This window comes from Lycium ferocissimum, chromosome 7, assembly GCF_029784015.1.
Source record: "Lycium ferocissimum isolate CSIRO_LF1 chromosome 7, AGI_CSIRO_Lferr_CH_V1, whole genome shotgun sequence".
Classification (NCBI taxonomy): domain Eukaryota; kingdom Viridiplantae; phylum Streptophyta; class Magnoliopsida; order Solanales; family Solanaceae; genus Lycium; species Lycium ferocissimum.
Window position 1 is genome coordinate 36,895,592 of NC_081348.1, and position 23,791 is coordinate 36,919,382.

The window sequence follows — 23,791 nt, forward strand, 5'->3', positions numbered from 1 at the left end:
CTGAGCAAAACTTTTACAAGCTTTTCTAGCCCAAAGGAATCAAATTAGACCGAGTTCGACATTGGTTTATTAGCTTTTCTAGCCTAAAAGTATCTGGTTTGTCGTCTTCCTTTTTCCCCCTCTCTTCTCTTTATACCAAAATGTTTTCTCTCTCTCTATCCATATTCATAGTAGTATATGCAGACGCAGAAGGCACGGGGACACTACAGCAATCATAACGCACAAACAAACAAGTAAAAAGTGAAAAAGGGTTAGCCTTCACTAAATTGAGTAAAAGCTTATCCGTATCCAAATTTATATCAACTCAATGAATCTCAAACATGTATATTTGGTATCTATGTTTATCACTTAACCATTTTTACTAAGTATAAATTTTATGTACAATGCGGGTATGTGTTTAGTAGTATCATTGTGATACGGATTGCAAACTTTACATAAAACTCATTCTGGAAAAAGGTAGATCCATCTGTACCTTTTCTTGCTCTTTAACTTCAAGTTAAAAAATGGGAATACAGGAAAATCTGGAAGAAAAAAAACCACCAAATGCATCGAAATAAAAGGAACATATACTATAAATGCAAGGAATCAGGTCGAAGAAGCATAAAATAAAGAAACTCATTCTCCACTCATCAAAATGTACACAACATGGCACATAATCTTCTCAAGACTGAACAGAATAATTAAGAGGTAGTAATACGGTAAACTCATGCCCTAGTACTTTTATTTTATTACTTCGCTAGTAACTTTTATATGAAAGTTCAAGATATTCATATACCTTAAATTAAACAGCGTCAAGAATTGATCACACTGATGTTTGCGTATTAGGCTTGACAGGAACGACCTTCGCAGCTTCTTGAGTTCTCATGTCTCCGGAGCTAACCACAGCTTGCGGCGGCATTGCGTGGTACTGCGGTTGCTGTGGCGGCGGCGCCATAACACCACCTTGTGGAGGATAATACATCTGCCTATCGTACGCCATCTGTGTGTATCCACCAGCATCCATGGTAGTTGTGGGTCTGACCATACCATATCCTTCCGTATACCCACCCACCTTCTGTGGTGGTCCCTGAGATTGTTGCAAAGTTGGTGCTGCTGCTGCAACTGTAGGCACTGCTTGTGGTAAACTCGGCATCACATTGTATACTGGCTGATCCCTGTATTGATCTTGTGGGTGTGGCATCCTTTGAACCGCGTAGTATCCTTGACCCGGTGGGCCACCCATTGGCCTAACAAATTGAGGGTGCTGGTGCTGGTGCTGCTGTGGGTGCTGGTGCTGGTGTGGATGATATGCTCCTGCAGGTGTTTGAATCATGTAAACTGGTTGTTCCGTGGCGTGTACTCCTCCTCCGGGGACTTGTTTTTCCTGCCAATAGCCTACAGGAGGTGCTGTTGCTTGAACGGGTTGAGGAGCTATTTTCTCCGGTACCTTCTGAACATAATAGTCACCACCGGAGGTGGTGAAAGCTGCTTGCAGATTATCGTCGCTTTTCCGACGATACATATTTTGTTGCTCTTCTAGATGTAACCTCTGCAGATCCTGAATGTGTTTCTGGATCGGATCATCCACCACACCATGATGAACCGGAAGAATCTCCGGTTCCTTAACAACTTGCTCAGTATTCGGATCTCTCAATTTCATATGTGGCGGTACCATCCCAAGAAAATCTGCGTTTCCAGTCGGCGATGCAACAGCTCCGGCCACCGGAATCGGGCCTGAATTCAACGCATCCACAAACCTATCCTTCTCCGATTTGGAATCCTCTGAACCAAAACTCCGACTCTGCGACACTCCACTTCCGACAGTCGCCGGTGGATTCGCCGTAAATAGAAACAACCTTAACCTAGCTGGTTTAGGTGAAGCTCTGTACATCCGATCATACTCATGCATCATATGGTCAAGATCATCTTCATTAGTAACAGAAATCAAGGCATCAAGCTCCTCACCTGGAAGCTGATACTTAAAGGAAACAGTATCAGTATCACAAATAGCAGCAAGCTTAGAAATGAGCTGAGGAAACTTAGTATTCCGATCAACGGAAAGGATTTTGGTTTCACCGCCGATGTAAGCAAGCTGATTATCATGAGGTCTAGGGTGAATTTTACCACCATAACTACACATGAATTTGACCTTGTAATTAGGGATTTGATTCGGATCTTCCCATGCTGCAGTGTTTTCGAAATCGATTTCACGGGAACGGGGAGAAGAATCGCCTGATTCAGGGTAAGATGTGTAGGTGTAGTTCTCCATCGGCGCAAATTAGCGAGAGAGGTAGATTTTTGGGTTTAGGACTTTTTTTTTAATTTTATTTTTTACTGTTTTTGGGGTTTGAGTTGTTACGCCATTTGAGAGACTGAAAAATGGAGGAGGTTGAAGAAGAAAGAGGGGGATTTTAAGCGGCTATTTGAGAGGTTTTATTATTGTCACCCGTGACTTTACGGAAAGTCTGTGCAACTTGTTGCGTTTGTGTAGAAAATTACGCTAACAGCAACTCATCATGGTCTGTTGGGTCAATAAAAGAAAAGGAACACATTGGATCATTATACTCGTTAAGCACGAACTATGGATTGCTCTCCCGTTTGTAACAAGTGTCCTTATCCTTTTATTTTGGTTCAATTTCACTTTACATAATAAAAAAAATCAGATTTCCTTATTTTTGCTAAGTGATCAGATCTTAATATTTCAAGTTAATAGTAATATAAAAATTTAAATTAAAAATAGTTTAGTTAAAATTCTATTTTTTTAGGAGTTATCAATTTTTTTAAGAAGTATGCTAAAAACTAAGTTTTTTTTTTTTTTTTTTAATGTAAACTGGGGAAATTCTAGTGCTAAAGAATAAGTAAACATTTATTTTGAATCGGAGGAAGTAATATTATTTGGTGTGTTTAATTAGTTTCCTTTCTCCTGTGGTATTGTAGAAATTATACCAAATAAAAACAAATTAATTTAATTTCAGAGTGCATACCAGTTGTCTTTGACTCCCTCTGTCTCAATTTAACACATTTGATATTGGGACGTGAATTTCATTTGAAAGAAAGAGTTTGTAATGCTAAAAAATTCTTTTCCTAAAAGTTATTATTTATATTAAAACTATTATTCAAATATATTTAAAGTGCAATTTTATATGTAACAGGCAATATTTCTCCTAGTATTTTATTTCAATTAATGTAAAATTTAACTTCACATAAGAAATATGAATGTTTTTTTCCCCGGTTACAAATTTATATAATAATGTTTCTATTTTCATGACATACTAAAAAGGTTAACATTGTTTTATTTCATTATATATTCACAAATCTATATATATTCATATTTATCTTTTTCCTCAAATTCTTGCCTTTTTTCCATATTATTATGTCATTTTGTTTGGCTTTTCTCATTATTATATTAAATATTTATTAATTCCCCATTATTAGAAAGAATGACTAAACAAATCCTATCAATTAATTTGGAAACGGAAAACGCCTCTATCACTTAATTGAGGAATTTGAATGGGTTATTTTCCATTAGATAGGGAAGGACAACACACCGCTATATATATTCAGATTTGTCCTTCAGCTTGGTTCATTATATGTAAGTTGATTCAACGATTTTCTGTTTTTAACTCCATTCTTCTTAGTGAGGAGTATATGTGTTTTGCTTCTTTTGAATTATTAATTGTATGTAATTTTCTGTTTTTCTTCGTAGGTGCCGGCGTCTTTTTTTCCAGTAGCGGACAATTGCAACACTTCAAATTCTGAGGCTTCCTGTGCAATTGTGGAGTGTAGGAAATTGTTGTCCGCAAGAAAAAACACTGAACAAATGATTGTTGTTCAGTGATTGGATACCTTACCGCAGTCTGTTGATTGATTTTTCTATAGGAACCGCTCCATTAGAAATAATGGTAATCTTCTGTTTAATTTTTTATAGGTTTTGACATCCGTGATAACAAATTATTTTTTGGAACAAAACCAGCCATGAGAATGAGGGATGAAATCCTAGAGAAAAAACTGCAACTGAACTGACAAATTTAATTTATGGACTTATAACTTATGTCATGATATAATGGTAAATAATCTCATTTTCTGTTTTGTTGGCGAGCATTTGTGGTCAGGCAAACATCGTGCTATTTGATAGACGAATTATAACGTTAATTGTTACATGGTTAAGAGAGCACTACGTCTTCAATATTCCACAAATTGTTTTTGTCAAGCTAAAACATTTTTCGAGTTAATGATTATATATATATATATATATATATGATTGTTGATACTATTTTCTAGAGTATAAAGTCAATTTACATTTTCTTTTTATCTTTTAGCAGGAAGGGATGGTGGAAGGACACACATAAGACTTAAGCCCTCTAAATGCAAATACTAATCAATATTATTATTTACAATATTAAAATGATTCTTTTCCCTCATTAAAGAAGTCACGGTATATAATTGCAAATAAATCATTAAATACAATATTAAAACTATTTACTGTAAGAAGGTAATAATTTGCTTGCATTAGTCTTTGTCAACTTGTGTATATATACAAAGATCCTAGGCTATAATGAAGGTAACTAAATATACACCTAACCATAATGGTAACTAAATATTCTTCTAATATATTTACATCAATAAAGATGGTAACTAAATATTTACATATTCTAACACACCCCCGCAGTCGAAGCGGGAGGTTTGCGGACGCTTAGGCTGTCGCGAAAATCTTCAAATAGAACCAAGGGAAGACCTTTAGTAAATATATCCGCGATCTGATAGCGCGATGGGACATGTTGGACATGTAAATGACCACGAGCAACTTGTTCACAGACGAAGTGAATATCCATCTCTATATGCTTAGTGCATTGATGTTGAACAGGATTGCCAGATAGATATACGGCACTAACATTATCACAGTACACCAACGTAGCCTTTCGTATTGGACAATGAAGTTCTAGAAGCAGATTGCGGAGCCAACAAGACTCAGCAACAACATTGGCTACCCCTCGATATTCAGCCTCCGCACTAGATCGAGACATGATGGCCTGCCGCTTGGCGGACCAAGAAATGAGATTATCACCAAGAAAGACACAATACCCGGAGAGTCGAACGCACCGGTATCCGGGACAACCACCTCAATGCGATCCGTATATAAAATGAGAGTGGTGGGTTTAGATGGATAAAGATGCAAGCCATGATCAAGGGTGCCATATAATATAGCGCACAATACGTTTGAGAGCATTCGTATGGACCTCGATCGGGTTATGCATGAATAGACAAATCTGTTGCACAACATACGAAATGTCTGGTCTCGTCAACGTGAGCTATTGCAGTGCACACCCAGGCTGCGATAAAGTGAAGGATCCTTAAACGGTGAGATAGATGTGGCACTTAACTTCGGTTTGGTGTCCGGCGGGTGGCACTTGGCCTACGAGCCGACATGCTAGCTCGTTTTATGATCTCTTCGGCGTACTTCTTTTGAGATAAAAATAAACCACCTACGTGACGAATGCGCTATTCCCAAGAAATAACCGAGTGGTCCCAAATCCTTCATATGTGAGTCGAGTTGAGAAGTGTCATGATGAGCGAAAGATCATCGAGAGGGTAGTTAAGATGATATCATCCACATACAAAAGAAGATACGCCATATCAATACCTTTTCGGTAGATGAACAGAGAATGATCAGACTTGCTGTGGGTGAAACCAATACTAGAAACATAGTTAGCAAATCGTTAGTACCAGGCTCGGGGAGCTTGCTTGAGGCCATATAAGGACTTCTTTAGTAAGCAGACATAGTCAGGATGTGTGGGGTCTCGGAAACCCACGGGTTGATGCATGTAGACAGTTTCCTCGAGTTCACCATGTAAGAAAGCATTTTTCACATCAAGTTGTTGAATAGGCCAAGCATTAGAGAGAGCTAGACTGAGAACAGTGCGGATGGTCGCCGATTTCACCACCGGGCTAAGTATCACCACAATCCTGTCACACCCCAACCTTGGGGGTATGGCCGGCACCCGGCACCCGAAGGGCCGAGCGAACCAACTGTGATATCTGAACTCTGTAATGTGAATCATAGGCCGACAAGACGGCAATAATAACAATTGTAAGAAGTATATCATAACAACCGCAGCGAGAAAAGGCCCAACAACACACATATATGCATAACTAGGGCCGACAAGGCCACAACCAAGAAAGACAACTAGTCGAAGGCCGGAAGGGCCAAACATAATACCCAACTGTACACCGATTGATAGTCCGTAAGCCTCTAAGAGCACTAATATACATCAACTAGTCGGGACGGAGTGAGCGTACGTGCCCATAGCCATACTACTATATATACATGTATGTTACGTATCTATTTAATGACTCGACCGGTAACTCGGAGAATGAAGTGCGAACATCCTGTCGAACTTTGGTGTCCTATCGAGAAAGGTACAACAATCCGTCTATCATACCCGTGGTATGATCACACAACGCGTAAAATGTGTCGACGTACGAAATATGTACCGAGTATGTAAGAGCGATGGCATAAACGTAACATAAGCAAAAGAGATACAAGATAACTCGAGAAGAGATGTAGAGATAACTGAAACTGCGAACGAGGCCCGAGGGCGACCATAATCATGACATAAATGTAAATACATGCCCGTAAAATCATTCCTCACTGCGCAGGCATATATCATATCATATAACAATAATAAATCCCTCGGTAGGGGTGAGCTCGTCATCGCCTATCATAACATCATCTCCTACACCGGTCGGTGTGTGCACGTCTACGTGCCTACCGACCGCTTACAACATGGCTCGGTAAAGAAAAAACACATCTAGGTGCACATATAAGTGCCTGCCCGGCCGACTATGGCGCGGCTCGATAATGAAAATAAATACATATATATAAGTGCAATGCCAAAATCGACCTCGGTATAATAAAAGTCGGAGTGACCTATTATCGTCGTTAGCCTCCGACTATCGTTATCGTCGCTACGTTTATCATTATTTGATCGTTAGGCCAAGAAGTAAAAGTACAAGGAAACATCTTGTTATGAATTATTCACGAAGCCAAAGTCTCTTGTGAAATATGATCGACACAACTTTTATCGGAAAGAGTGTGCCCAACGGTTCGTCGCACTTGGAGCAAGTAAGAACGAAGAAGAAGATAAGGATTAACTTAATTAAAGGAAGTACAATCAACTCAACTTTGATGTGAAGAGTACCATAACTAATATCATTCTTCATTCGATAAACAAGAGGGATACGAAATGTGAAAGGTACTTTAATACAAGCTATTCATGAGAAAAGGGTGAGCTTAACAATTTTGGGACATAATCGACACAAGTTGAACGGAAAGTCTTTTAATCGATAGCCAAAATGAGATGTGGACCATAATTTGGTACAAGTCATAGATGAGTATGTGTCAACTCAATTATCATGGAACGCGATCGATCCAAGTTAGCCAAACAACTTTTCAATGAAAGGTCATTTGAAATCTAGTCATGCCACAAAGAGAATAGAAAGCCCTACATACCTCGTCGATTGGAGTTATACACATTTCCATAAGCTTCGAACACTTTATAACTGACTTCCTACAAGATACGAACAATTCGAGATCAACTTTGAGCATATAGCCAATAAAAATCTTCATTTAGGCATTTTATCGAGCAATTCGTAGGCACGAGTTTGTAAGCTCTTTTGTAGGGTAGCTTCTTGTAAAACACTACCAAAGACCTACTTTTATACTCCTCCTTACTACCATGATTTGATCCATACCATCATAACTCCAAACAATACAACAAACCCAACACAAATAGCTCAACAATTTAGCCATGTCCGCTGGAAGCTTCAAGTTTTAACCATAACTTATTCATATGGGATTTTCCCTCCATTTTCTTAGGTTTAATTACTTGTAAGGCTCAAAGAGATGAAGGGAAGGTTAAATCATACCTCAAAAGTTGAATAATACTCTGCAACTTAAGTTATTTCAAGACGAAGCTTTCTTAGAAAATCGAAATAACGAGAAATCTACGATTCTATGATTGTCATGTGATTCCTTATGTTGTAATCACTTGATTTGCCTTTGAACTTAGTTGTGATTGATGGAGAATAAATTTGGGAGAGTATAAGGGCTGTTCTAGGGTTTAATATTGATGAAAATTAGGGCCTAAAACGTTGCGGACTTTACTTATATCACTTAAGTTGGGCCCATTGCCCCGTGGCGGCTTTGCGCACCCTTGGACGGAAATGAAGATTTCTCTCTACTCGGACGTCGTATTGACAAACGGTAAAATGCAATGGAAACTAGACTCATAGACCTTCGATTTGGTAGGTGGATAACCCCGTAACTCCAAGTAGATTGAGAGAAAATCTCCAAGACATCTGACCCAAATTTCAGTGAAATTTACAAACTTAACTTGCGACGCTCTTTGTCGACTTTCGTATTACAACTCGTTTGACTTCCAAACTTAACAAGATACCATTATACAATTCAAATACTTCATATCATTACTTGCTTAGCATGTGGAGCACTCCTAATCTCACCCAAAAGTACAAGTTATCGTATGCCCAACTTGCGAACTTTTGACGAAACTCGTGCTTCTTTGATTCATTCACCCTCCAAATCTTCCGCTACTTACTAATATTATTTAAAGACTCTTGTAACCATTTTTATTAATAAAATCAATCCCTTTTATCCTCAACATAATTTCTTTTGAACTTACGTGGACTAGCTCAAGATGCGACTTTAACGTGCAAAAAAATTCGGGGTGTAACAAATCCCAAGCTTTGTTGAGTATTACATCATCACCTAGTCGGGCTTTATCTCTCGAAAGGAAATCGAGTGTTCTTTATGTCTAAAAATTCACATAGACCGAATAACATGCACATTAGGTGGGCGAGGCACTAACTCCCACGTCATATTTTTAATAAGAGCCTTATATTCATCTTCCATAGCCATTTTCCAATTCGGGTCACGTAAAGGCGGAGACACGGAGTTGAGAAGGGAGATTTGGACGCACGAGTGATGAAAGTTCGTATTTTTGGGTTAGGCTTGACAATACCATGTTGACTCCCTTAGTATTTGATCGATTTTTGGACCGAGAGAAGGGATTGGGCGGAGGACGGGGGTACGGACAGATGGGGGTGCGCGGTCGCGATGTAGGGTGAGGCGGATATGGCGCGTGGGTGGTGTCGCTAGGACCGATGGAGCGTTCGTCACGACCCAACCCCGTAAGCCGTGACTAATGTGAAGCCGGGCACCCACACACATTCATTAACAGAATCGCATACGGATAACTTATTCATATACAAATATCGGACGTTGTCTCAAGCGGCAAACACAAATATATATCACGAAGCACAAAGTGGCTATCATATAGGCAACGCCCCACAATATATACACAAATGCGAGCGACACGGGGCCCACGACGAATAGGACCGCCCGAACATATACCATATGAACACAACCGAACGAGAAATATCCACAACCCACATATATGTTTACGGACCTCTCGCGGAACGTAGCGTAATCATATGACGGAATAGAGGGGCCCCGCCGTGCCTAATAAACAAATACGTATGCAACGGAAGAATATATACCAAAATATAGGCTCCGGAACAAGGGAGCACTCAAGCAGTACAGAATAGGTGTCCTAGGGTGGCGTATCAAAATGAAATGCATGCGGACATGAAACGTAAACCAGAAGAAGGGTCGGTCGGAATATTTCTGATCGAAAGTATGCAAAGCAAAAATACGAGAAACGAGAATCATAGTCAAAACAGAAGTACAGAAAATAAGTATAATATCCAAAGTACCAAAACGTTTACTTTTAAAACACAAGGGATGCATAGGGCTCAGGGAATATGGTCGCCCGCCCGTCATTGGCGCCATAACACAGCATAACACCAGAAGGTTTCATATCTCCGTAACCCGACATATCTCCATGACACATCATAACGCCATAATCACAGCATAACACCAAAATATATAGGGTCCCCGGCCCTCTAGCGAGTGACTCGGTGAACCATAACACAGCATAACGCCGGAATATAACATAATGCGCACGATAACATAACCGGCCCGGGACTCGGCGAAAGATACAACGAGAACACGGCAGTCGTGAGTAACCATATGCGTAAAATCATTATTACGGAATACTCAACAAATAAGCCGGACCGACCATACTCGGGGGTCGGGACGATAGCCATACCAAGTTACGTCACAAAAGTCGTTGGAACTATACAAAGGAACGTCGCGGGACCCACGGACGAGCATCAACCTTAATCCGATCCCGCCTATGGAAGACATAGTCATTATACGCTACGTAATCTCCTACGAGCATATCGAGGCGATCCGGTTACGTACGAAAGTTACGGCTCTTTTCGACGTAGAACTGTCAGAACAAAACTATTTATGCGGCATTTGAAATCCAATTATACCAAAGACATAAGGACCATTTTTCTAACACATTACGAATGCCAACGTTAAAAAGGTAAATAAGAATCGTAGACATGCTCGGATCGCGAGAATAGAGTTTTCTCGAGACTCGTGTCGTAGCCTATTTACAACTAAGACATGCCAAAAGAAAGAAAGGTTAAACTTTACATACCTCGTCCGCTCTCAAAGCTACTCCAAACCTAAGTTTCGGGCTCCCCAAGATCTACAATAACGTATTGTATACCAAACATTAGCTATAGGCATTTAGGAATTCAATTCCAAACTAGCACTTAATTCTGAGCTGAATTTGGGCGAAATTTCCCTATAAATACAACAACTCCGAGAATTCAACTCGGCCAAATCATCAACAATAACACCAACAACCATACGTTAACAATGTCATTTCCATAAGTATAAAAATTACATTATAACCACGTTAACTCTGAAACACCGTAACCATTACAACATTAATTTGAATCATTAAACTCTCATTTTCACCATAGAACCCACAACACACGACAACCAAAATACCACATAAAATCGATTCATTCTTTGTTATACAAGGAAGGGGTATTCGCCACCACACCAACATGCCAACTTCATGATTTTCATTCATTTCAACACACTACAATAACCAAACATGCTAAATAGAATTAATTCATCACTCTTACACAACACACCTACACGCTTACAAGCCATATACACCAACCTCGGCAAAACATGCAATATTTAAAGCGCAGTTTCATCCATTTTTACATACTACAACATACGCAAATCATCCATAACATATGTAAAAGAAGATTAAACCTTACCTTTTCCCTTCAACTTCACAACTTAGCTAGGGTTTGCAAACGACAAAATGAGCGGCTTAACGACTCCAACAACTATCTCACGTTAAAGAGGACCTTCCAGGTCGCTTAAATTACTAGAAGGAAATATTTTTTCTTGATCAATTTTTGGACCTTAGTTTTTCTTTGTTCATGGCCGAATGGCCTTTATTCTTCTTTTCCAAGTTTCTTGAAATTTCTAAGTGTTGAGGATGAGTGAAAATGATGACTTAGTCATCTTTTAATACATATAATTGTAGGCTTCCATGTGTGTGCCCACACCCATGTGACGACCCTTAATTCATGAAATAATAATATTTTCTTAATTCATTTTTGACCCCAAATTTTCCCTTAATATTCCATGGCACAAAATCGTAAGCAACTTATGCCTTAAAACAAGATCGTGGTTAAAAGTCTTGACTTCGTATCCCGGAATAGTCTTGTCCTAACTTATCGTGGTTAACTCGGATTGTCCCAATGTACAAAATACGGGATATAACATCTCTCCCCCTTTAAAACATTCGTCCTCGAATGTTAAACTATACTTTTGGAAGTGCTTATAAGCATTTCGGGGAGTTCCTTTTATAGCTATCACATACAATTCGTTCATCAATCAACATAACCAATTAAGGAATTTAGATTACACAATAGGTATTGGAAATAAGTGAAGGTACTTCTTATCTTCATTCCCCCTTCCGGGTCGTTTCCTCACGTTATTATTCCGCCATAACGCATACCGTAAGCCACATCTTTATTCCGCAACCTTCTTACCCGACGATCCAATATGGCTATAGAAATTTTGCTCTTCGTAGGATAGCTCCTCGTGACCTGATATCCCCACGGATATCCTGCAGGTATTGGACCAACGGTGCATGTGGCATTTGGCATGAACACGCGGAACACCGGATGCGGCTATCGAAATCCGCCGGGTAGATCCTAATTCATAGGCAATACTGCCTATCTTACGGATGATCCGATACGGCCCAACATATCTCGGAGTGACTTTCCCTTTTGCCGAATCTCATAACACCTTTAAATGGGTGTACTTTCGTGAATACCTAATCACCAACCCGGAACTCAAATGTCGACGTCGATTATCCGCATGATTTCCGTCGACTCGGGCCGGCTAATAGCCTTTCCCAAATAAGCTTCACTCGTTTTGGAGCCCATATCTTGCACGAACTCTTAGTTGCATATGTATATGTTTGTTCGGGGGGGGTCGTATGATTCTGTTAGCTACTCTTAGGGTACGTAGACATGTGTGGGTTGTGTATAGGTCTGTTCGTGTGTCTATTTGATGTACTATGATATGATATTCATCTTTGATGGCGACCTTGCCGGCAGCTTATGATTTTGATATGTGATGGCGTCCTTGTCGGCTTGCATATATACATATTCGAGGATGTTGTGATTTATGATAGCACTTGCCATCTGTACGACATATGTAACCTATTCTGCTGTTTTGAGTGCTCTCTTTGTTAAGGCATATTTTGGTATATATTCTTCCGTTGCGTATATTTTATTTATTCGAAGTCTGTTTGGCCTGTCCGTCATATGGTCTGTTAATTGCATTTAGGTACGTAAACATATATGTGGGTTGTGGATATTTACATTGATTTGTTCATATGGTATATATTACGTGGCCCATTAAAGTGTGGTAAGCGACCTTGTCGAGCATTTGTGTATATATTATGGGGCGTTGCGCATATGATAACCTTTGCCGGCTTCGTGATATATATTTGTGTTTGCAACAAGTTTGAGACAGTCCGATATTTGTATATAATAAGTTATCCGTACGCGATTAAGGTTAATGAATGTTGTGGGTGCCCAGCTTGGGCACTAGTCACGGCCTACGGGGTTGGGTCGTGACAGCAGCGGAGTATGGTCGCTGGAAGGTGGTCCATCATCTAGAAAGTCATAATGGTGACGATCTAAGGGAGTATGTAGCTTAGCAAAAGGAAATTGGGTTTCATCGAACATGACATGACGACTTATGATGATTTTCTTGGATGATAAATCATAACATTTGTAACCACGATGATGGGATGGATAGCCTAAGAACACACGTAGGGTGGAACGGGCTTGGCAGAGAAGCTTGTAAATGGTATTAGATGGGAATATGGGGTAACATAGTACCGAACACCCGAAGATGAGAATAGGATGGGTCTTTGTGATAGAGTACTTTGAGAGGAGATTGATAGGCTAATCCTTTATGAGGAAGAATGTTGAGGAGGTAGGTGGCCATTTGTAATGCATGATGCCAAAACGAATGAGGTAAAAACGCATGAGTGAGTAAAGTACGAACCATGTTGTTTATTGTTCGAATTTTTCTTTCTGCCTTTCCATTTTGTGATGAGGTATGAGGATAGGAGAGGCGAAAAGACAAGCCATTAGATTTACAAAACTCCCAGAATGGACTGTTATCGAATTCCCGACTATTATCACATTGAATGTTCTTTATTTCCCGTTCAAATTGAGTGCGAATGAAATTTTGATAGACTAAGAAAGTGGGTAACGTTTGAGACTTAGTTGATAAGGGAAATGTCCACAAAAAATTAGAGTAATCATCCAAGAACAAAGCATAGTATTTGTGGCCCGAAGAGCTCAAAACGGGAGATGTCCAAAGATCACTATGGATAATATCAAACGGCATACATGTTTGTGAATGAGATGCAACAAATGGAAATTTAATCTGTTTTCCAAGAGTGCAGGAATGACAAACACGAGACTTAATTGGTCCATTACATTTAATAAATTTATTTAGCCTAAGGGAGTCGAAAACAGGTGCTCCCGGATGACCCAAGCGATCATGCCACATAAATGAAGTTAAAGCTGCAAAAGACGATGGTGGTGTGGTGGTGATGGGATAAAGCTCACCCCGACTATCACATCTCATTAGACGCATCCCCATCCGGTAATTCTTCACAAAAAAACCAAAAGGATCAAATTCAACAGAAACTGAGTTATCTATAGTGAATTTTCGAACTGAGACTAGGTTCTTGATAAGATGAGAAGCATGAATAATATTTTTTAAGGCTAAAGGTGGGTTGAGGGCTAAGTTAGTATGACCATAACCACGAATTGGAATTGAATGACCATTTCCGACAATTATACCACGATTATTGCTCAAATTAAAATAAGACGAGGGGTTACCTCGCGCGGATGTCATATGAGAAATGGCTACGGTATCCATGTACCAATTTGCAGTCGGAGGAAGTGAGCCAGGTGCGCATCGCGCCTCGATGTCGGTTGAGTGGGGCCGAACGTCGGTAGAGTAAGCTTGTGGTGGACGTGGCCCCAGTATGCCGGCATTGCCTCGTCGAGTGTTGGTTCGTGGCCGTGGAGTGGTTGGATACGGACTAGGAGGCACAGGCCACGGCATATAGGCCACCGCTATTGTGCGATCCCCGTCAAGCCCCCATTGTCGCTTCTTTAGAGTGGTCTTTGCCAATGTCCACGTCTGTCTCCGGTTCTTCTTCGCCCTATTGCCACCGCCTCGCCACGGTTCTTTCCGGCATTGTTCTTCTTTGTTTTGATACCGCACACCACCATTATTCTGACGGTTTGGGTGGTTATTTCCGGAAGAGGATTATCGTCGTAATCACCAAGCAATCGTAAATTAGTGGATCCCGTGGCAAGTTGTTTGGTAAGCTTTGTTTCTTCGAGAATGAGCATGGAACGGGCTTCGATAGAAGAGAAGAGGATTGCTACGACGGATGAGTGTACCCACCCCCTTATAGGCGTCGGTGAGTCCGGCTACCATTTTGAAGGACGAGGCGGTTGTTGAATCTTGAGCACAACGTTCTTGAGTTGATCGGATAGAATCTTGAGTCGTTGACAATACGCGAGGCATTGTTAAAGTCCTCCATGTTAGTGTGAGAAAATTCATGCTCGGGGTGACGGCTCGAGAATTTTTGTTGTCTTGGACTATGTCACGCACCTATTCCAAGCTTCGTGGCCGTGGAGTCGGGTTCAAATTGTATGCAATAAGTCGGTAGAGATGGTAGCATAAATCCATTGAAGAACCGTGGCATCAAGAGTCGACCATAACTCTTTTTCAGCATCGATTTTGGGCACCTTTTCTTTCCCAGACTCCGGTGGAATGATATGGTGGAGGACTCTGTGGGATTTGGCGTGGATTTTGAAGAGCTCCGCCCATGTCCCATATTGGACGTTTTCCATCTCAAAAGTAATGTCGATGTGATTTTTGATGTTGGAGACAGCCAAAGCTGGGTGGAAGAAGGACTTGGTGGAGTCAGATGAGGAGGAATCAGTCATGGTGGCTAATTGTAGGAGAAAGAGAATGAGGTTGACGCAGAGATGGAGGAAGAGAGAGGAGCAGAATCGTGCCCTAGTCTGATACCATGTAAGAAGGTAATAATTTGCTTGCATTAATCTTTGTCAACTTGTGTATATATACAAAGATCCTAGGCTATAATGAAGGTAACTAAATATACACCTAACCATAATGGTAACTATATATTCTTCTAATATATTTACATCAATAAAGATGGTAACTAAATATTTACATATTCTAACATTTGCGAATAACATTCAAATAGGAACGACACATATCTTCTTCGTGACTAAGTAGATTAATTAATCAAATTACTGAGAAAGTAGATTAAAGAGGTCAATAACTTCAGTATTATTAAGGCAATGCTCAATCTTTCCCCTTTAAAACGTAACCTTCGATGAATTAATCATGTCGATAAAGGCGAGCTATTACACAGGAGTTGGGTTTACCCTGTGTGCACCCGAAAAGTAGCGGCTGCGGGTTCCCATGTCATCAAAAAAAAAAAAAAACATGTCGATAAAGTTAAAATATTAATTTCTTTTATTTAATTAAATCACAGAATTAAAGTCTGTCCGTATAAAATTTAAAAAGGTGTCTCTGTAAAATCACAAAACTTTACTAAGTAGTTATTTTCTTAACTGCGCGAAACGCGGATAGATTTACTAGTTTTATAAAATTGTTAAATATAAAGGTTGAGTGTAAATCACTAAAGCTATCGAATTTAATCTGTTAAACTAGCTTTTTAATCATTACATCAAACTCCAAGTGAAATCAAAGACCATAATGTCAAGTGGCGGGGAACGAGTTACTTATTTATAAGATTGGCTAGCCTGATATATGGTAAGTTGATATTAAAATTTCATCACTATACATCACACTTATTAATTATTATCCATACCAAGGAACAGATGATATTATTAACATATCGTGTAACTAGTGGCGGACCCAGAATTTTTACCAAGTGGGTTCAATATATAAGAAATACTCCGTATATAAATAACACTGTATATACATATATATTTTTTAAAAACAGATTAGATATACATGTATATACAGGGCTATTTTTCAACGAAATGGGTTCATATGAACCCAATAAAACCACATAGGACCGCCCTGCGTGTAACACACTCAAGTAATTATATGACTTTAACGCCTTTATATTACAAAGAGTACAAATCAAAGGTTAGAATTGACAACAATTTTTTTAATCAATTAATAAATAGTGACGGAGGTAAAAATATTATTAAGGGGTTCATCAGTGTAATTTCAAAGTAAAGAGAATTCAAATAAACTCCTTTTTGCCCTTTTAACTCGTCCCTGATCATTAATAGCCGTAGCATTCATATTTTACCTAAACAGTCAATTATAATTTACCTTATATAATTAGAATACAAAACAACCTTGAAGTAGGTATGTTACCTTTCCATTTGGATCTACTTGAGCACAATTTATTCCTTGAATTTGATAAGACCAATGTGATGTCTTCAATTCAATCCCCTCGAGTAGAACTTTTGGGATTATATAGTGTCCCTAGACTAACCTTTTGGTGCTAACTCAATAAATATAGCGTCCTTAAATTTACAGGCAATATATGCTCCTTCGAGATATGTGTACATGTGCCTATTATATCCCTTGTCCTAATAAAAAAGTTTTGGTTTTTCTTAATAAACGAGCGGCGTATGCAAATTTCTGATTAACTTTTAATTTGAAATTGCAATTAAGTTCAAGTGTCAAGTCAGTATACTTGTATGCATTACTAATTTCTAAAAATGTAAATAATAGTGTATGATTCCAAAATGAATGAGAGCTTGAGCATCCAATATTTTTAACGTATCCGTCATTGATATGACTTGATCCAATCATCAGAGATTATAATTACTTTAGTAAAAATGGGACTATTCACAAGGGACCTTATGCGGTTATGCTACTCAATATAACAAGATTCGAGATTCAATTTAATATGTATGTTGAGAGTGTCAAAGGAAATGTATCATTCATTTTGAAACGATTATGATTGATGTCTTAATTTCTTATTATGAATAAGAGCGGAAAACAAAAAACTCATCAAAATTGAAATTCTAACAGACAAACTATATATAATTTCTTCTCATGTGACTAAGTTTTAATAGAAAATTTTACTTGTGTTGATTGAGATAAGTAAATACTTCGTGGGGTGCCCAAACATCACCATACAGAAAATGACTAGAGAAAATAAAATGTCAATTGTACCCTACCAACTAAGTTGAAAAATTTGAGAAAGCAGATGAGTGGGAGCAGGTCATCAAATTCATGGACAAGTGACAACAGGGTAATCCGAAGAGCAAGTGGTGTCAATTAGGACTTTGACTAACATAGGCTGGGCAAATGGGTTTGTCCGTTACTGGGAATGTGCAAGCAAAGTAAAATTTTAAAAGCTAAACAACCAATTATCAAATGCCAAACAGAGACTCAAAATTAATACACAATATATAAAAAATTAAATTGCTGATTTGAATAAAGTACCTGGCACATAGTCGTTAAATATCTCGTTCTACATGAAATTGACCCCTGATGTAGATATGATTTTTAAAAAAAATACAGAACTTTTTATGTAGATGTGAATTGACATGCCCTAATCATAGAATTAACTATCTAGTTCTTTTTATATAAGTAATTATCTACTTTTACTAGTTTTCCACCTTTCCTCCGCGCTTTGCTCAATGACGAAGTCTCTGAATATTTATATTTATTTGAGGCCTAACTTGGAAATTCCATCATGCCATGCCATGATTGTTATCTGTATAAGTTTTATATAATCGTTATTTTAAATTACAACACAATAATTAAGAATTAAGACATAATTATAAAGGTATCGTCAGGGGTGGCTCGACCATTAGACTAATAAAGCAATTGCTTGGGGCCCTAATTTTTTGGGGTCCCATTTTTTTCTCAAAGATGTATTTTATATATAAATTGTTGCCTCAATCGAAAAAAGTTTTTCAAAATTAAAATTGATAAAATCTAATTTAAGATCAGCAATGTCTCAAGAGACTGAATGGATTAGATATATCATCAATTGAAAATGAATTGTTAGGACAAATCAATTAAAAACAGTAATTAATGACCTCGCATCTAAAAAAGTTAGAAAAGTATACGTTAAATAAAAATATATATGATGATCTTTCCTTTTTAAAAAAAATAAGCTTGCGTTTGGGTCAGTTTGTTTCAACTAATGTTGTTGAGACGACTTTATTGTCACAAGTTCATATCTGAGTGTTCTTATTATTACAGTTATTTAATTAATTATGTATCCTCTGCTTTCTTTTTCGTTATGTCAAGAACTCACATGATCAAATTAATAGTGCTAATGTTGAACATCAAATTCAATCCATCTCTTATAACTCTTTTTTATGCGAGTAATTTGAAATTCTTTTCTTCTCCTGTTTCCTCCCTTCAGATGTTAACTAATGGATTTTCTTTCATAATCTCACTTACACTAGTTTTTTTTTTTTTTTTTTTTTTTTTGACTTAAAAGAATAAAAAGAAAAAATAGCAAATACCATCTAGTTGCAATCAATTTAAACGTTCTTAGCCGAAATTATACAGTTCGCAACTGGTGACTTGGCTATTCTTTCCACTAATTGATCCTGAATCTGATATCAATTATCCAGAGCATACTCATTGCAATTTTATTCATCTGCCTTTATTAGTGGAAGAAAACTTATCAATTGGTTGACTTTGGAGGTTGGACTAGAACATGTTTCTGTTTTTCTTCGTACTAATTTGGATGGTGACTGCACGAATTAATTAAGGAGAAATAGAAAGGAAGAAATGATAAAGACATGTAGTCACGAGCTAAAATTATGAACTTGATAAGTTCTACCCGCTTTAAAGTTACTAATATTTGTTTCAGATTATACTTTTAAAATTATAGTGAATTTTCACATATATAACTATGATACGCGTTGAAAGTTCTACCTTCAAATATTAATGGTTTCTCTTAAAGTAAGTTCGTGCATTGTTAGGGATAAAATTATTTTCTTTTCTGTTGATCTATTTCTGTGTTTCAATTTAAACCTTACACTGAAGTGATTCGGGTGGAATTACACTGAGGTACACATCCGATATCTATATATATGATTTTTTTTTCTATTTAAAAGAAGTTAGGTCAACGCAAAAACTAATTGGAGGTCATTTTTCAGTTAGACATCCTGGGAGTTGGGACTTGGTGGAGAGTGGGGTTGCTTTGACACAAATTGTGGCCTCATTGAGCCAAAGAAATGGCTGCACTTTGCTTAAACCCCTTTTAATTTGTTTGTCGGCCAATTCTCAGTTATTGCAATTGAATTGATAAATCCAATAACGTGTTGTTCTCTTGATACTCTTTTCCAAGTTAACATTTGTATAGATACAACTTCTTTTGCACCCTAAAAGTGGAATAACATTAGCTATCCTTTTGGTAGAGTTGCAGACTTGAAGTGTTTTGTGGTCCCTTTCTCTCACACCATGTGATTAACATAAACTTCATTGGTTGTTTAATAAAGGACAGTGTATTACCACAGTGCATTACCTTGATTTTGTATTTAACTTCTAATTCTATATATTCCTTTTCTGAAACCTTTTTACTGATAGTACCGTAGCCATGTAAAAATTAAATAGGGTAGCAATACCGTCCATCGGCTATTTTTAGTCTTATTTTTAAAAATAATCATTATCTTGAAGTTACAAATTTTACAAGTGCAAAGATTAGGTTATTATCCTGAAATTTTTGCTGTGATTTTTAGAACTTCAAGTCGATAGTTATTTTTTTCAATTATAAGGTCGACGGAAAAGTGATTATCTATGAATATTGGATAAAGTCATGAAAGGACAGTGAAAAGTTAGTGCCTTAAAAGGAAAAAAAGAAAAAGAAAAAAAGAGAGGTGTGTTAGGACAATTTTGTTTTGTGTGTGAAATATATATGTTGAGAAATTAAAAGAAGCATCATTTGCATGTGCAAAGCTGATGACGATAAATGTTTTAAAATTGTTACGAACTACATTATGCATGATAAAAGAACAAGTGAATAACATTAATAGATCTAATCAACTACTCCCTCTGTCCCAATTTATGTGAGAAGGTTTGGAGTACAAGGGTCAAAGCAGTTAATATTTGACTCAATTTCACACATAGATTCTTCGAAAGATTTTATAATAAAATTTACATATTTGAAAATTACATAAAAGTATTATAAGTCTGCATAATTAGTAATTCGCAATATGTATATATGGAATGCATTGGAGAAAATCATAATCGAAGGAAGAACTATTTGACTCTTCAATTAGTAAAGCCCTTGTATAAATTGAGACGGATGAAGCATAAAATGAACAGCTTTAATACAACATTCAACGTAAGAATATAATAGTTTTTTTTTTTGCTAAGTAGAATATAATAATATAAGTAGTACTTAAAAAGATGCAGCAAGCACAAGAACCAGCGTGAATGTACTACTAACAATCTTCCTGCATGATCCTAAACAGCATCATTTGGTTCCACTTTAATTACTTTAACTTTCAGGAGAGTCCGTTATATATTAACAAACCGTGGAAAATAGTAAATAATTATCTTTCTTCATTTGTTTATTTCGTTGGGGGAGGCAGTCTTAAGTAAATGATTCGTATGACAGCCGTAAAGTGTCGTATGTTTCGAACTGTTAATTACCTGTAATTAGAATAATACAACTACCAGATAGCTTCCTTCCGACATTTGCAACTTTATTACTCTCCTTGAATGTCAAAACCACTTAAACAACAGATGTTTGACCACCCTAATTACCAAAAAGAGACTAAGTAAAAATATTCGCAATTTGATGCTATTAGCTGATCGATGACTTTAAATTAGTGCATGAAAAATCCACTACTATCAGCTACTGTATTTATTTTCTTTTGTGGCAATAGATGTCAACATGCAATTTTATACTCCCAATCAAAAAAAAGTGTCCGCTTGAATTTTTTCACTTAAAAAGAAATTGAAATCAACAAAAATTAACCTTATTTTTTCAGATTTGTCCCTATTAAGAGTTATGCGATCAAATCTCAATGCCTATTTAATTAGGGGCAGTTTAATCAAATTACCTATTTTTTTAGGAGTTAATATTTTCTAAAAAAGGTAAAGAAATGAATAAACTTTTTTTTTTTTTTTTTTTTTATCAGGAGGGAGTATCATTCAACTTGGTGTAAATATATAATTGGGTTTTCACATAGTGTGGCAGATGCTAATTCTTCGGCAAGACAGATTCATTCGAATCAAATGTTTTCATTTTGTAACGGATTCATTAAAATCTCAGTAAATATAAAATTTGAACATATAAGTTTAGAAGTATACCAAATTTAGTTGTAAAATTTTAAAATCAAATCCATCAACTTTAAATCTTGTATAAACCTCTGAGTTCACACCAATGGTCTAAATGGTGCATCTATCCAGAATATTAGTAGGTGCTCTCTTAAATTTATCTAATAGACTGGTCAATTTACAAGCGTACTAAATGATAAAATATTCTATAAGAGTAATAATCTTAAATTAAAGCTTGAATAACCATTTTGTTTACTTTTGTTAAACATTTTTTATATTTTACATGTCTTTGAGTTGGACAGAATCACATGGTTCTCTTACTGGCAACTCATGTTGAAAAAAGAAAGAAGAAACGGAAGCAAAGGGAAAAGAAATAGAGGCCAAGTTGATGATACATCGAAGTAAGTTATGTACTTGTACAGTTATGATCTTACACCATTCCCGGCGATAATATCTCCAGCCACAACATGCTCATTAACACATCTGATCACTGATCTCCTCTCTCATAATCATCACCCTCACTCTTACGTACTCTCTGATCACCTTCATGTTCTTCCCATGCCTCAACCTATTTTATTTACTTTATGTGACTTACACCATGCCTTTTTCTATATGCACTAGTCAAAACTACATAGAATTGGTGCAACACCTTAGGCAAATCTTATATAGGCCAAATACTAGAGAAATGTTGGGTTTATGAGAACATAAATTTTAGACCCTAATGACAGTACATTTTAAAACCGGCCAAAGTTATATTTAAAGCGGATAATATTATTAGTAGGCTTGGCTGTTATAGATGGCATCAAAGCGACTTCGCGTGCAATCTTGTGCTATGGTTAAACAAATTTCAGCGTTCAATTGAGTTTAGGCGAATCTCACATCTTTGAAAGTGATTGTTGGACAAACCTAAGCAAGGATATTGAGTCCCTGAGGGGCCTGTACACCTTAGGCAAATCCCAAATCGGCAAAATCCTAAAGATATATTGGGTGTCTAAGGAAATAAATCTTAGAACATAGTATAGTTTTAAAGTCGCGTTGGTTTAGGCTCGAAGCAGAAAATATCACCATTGTATTTTACTGTTACGATTAGGAACAGAAGTTCACTTCGATATTAAAGAAGATGGGTATGCAATCGTTCTTCTATTTTTCTCGAGATGCATAAGAATAAAGTAGTTGGTTTCAGGAGCATTTTGTTTTCACCATGTTTTCAAAAGTATTTACTAGAGCTTCTTTGGTTTTTCTTCGTGACAGTTTTGCAATTACTTTCTACTCCATTTTTTTTGGTCAACACAGCTACTTTCTATTCATTCACAACCTTTTCTTCTATTTTTTTCCCCATGTTTCTCTTGGTCATTAGTAGTGGTGTACATGGATTGGATTGATTCAGATTTTTTTTAATACCAAATTAAACTAGTTGTATCGGAATTTTAAATTTATAAACCAAATCAAAGTATTAAAAGTTGATTTTCAATTTCGGTTATATTACAAGTTTTCCATTTTTTTTAATTTTTTTTTGTGTGATTAGATGCGAAGACATCTTATAAAAGAGCTTCTGCTTGACCAAAAATAAGCTTTTTGACCCTTTTTTCTCTGTCTAGTTTTTGCTTTGTTGGTCATCAACAAAGAACTTCTTTTTCCAAGTCAAACATGCAGATACACTTATTATAACATCAAAATGTAAATGCTACACTTTAAACTGTAACTATTGTAAGACAAAACAAAATATAGCAAATATAATAATGCACCTTAGAATCCATGGAGTAACACTCTAAATCATCTTAATATTATAATTTATGACTGTAGTTGTCTCAAGTGACATAAGAAAAATTTAACTACATATCCACAGAGTGTTGGAAGTTGTCAAGCTTTCAGCGATAGCAGATGATATTTTGTTCATCTGTTGTTAACAATAAGGGCTTCAGAGGTGTAAGAGCCTGTTTGGATGGGCTTAAAAAAAAACGGGCA

At 37.1% G+C, this 23,791-nt stretch overlaps 1 protein-coding gene across 1 annotated transcript; it reads right to left on the bottom strand.

Moving 5' to 3' along the window:
* Positions 1-606: 606 nt before the first annotated feature.
* LOC132064753 (uncharacterized) lies at positions 607-2,420 on the bottom strand. The gene has a single exon (XM_059457852.1). The coding sequence runs from the start codon at positions 2,246-2,248 to the stop codon at positions 803-805; it is 1,446 nt and encodes a 481-aa protein (XP_059313835.1). The 5' UTR covers positions 2,249-2,420; the 3' UTR covers positions 607-802.
* Positions 2,421-23,791: the final 21,371 nt, after the last annotated feature.

What these genes read in the sequence shown, in the direction of transcription:
- LOC132064753 (XM_059457852.1), bottom strand. Translation starts at nt 2,248, where the DNA reads ATGGAGAACTACACCTACACATCTTACCCTGAATCAGGCGATTCTTCT.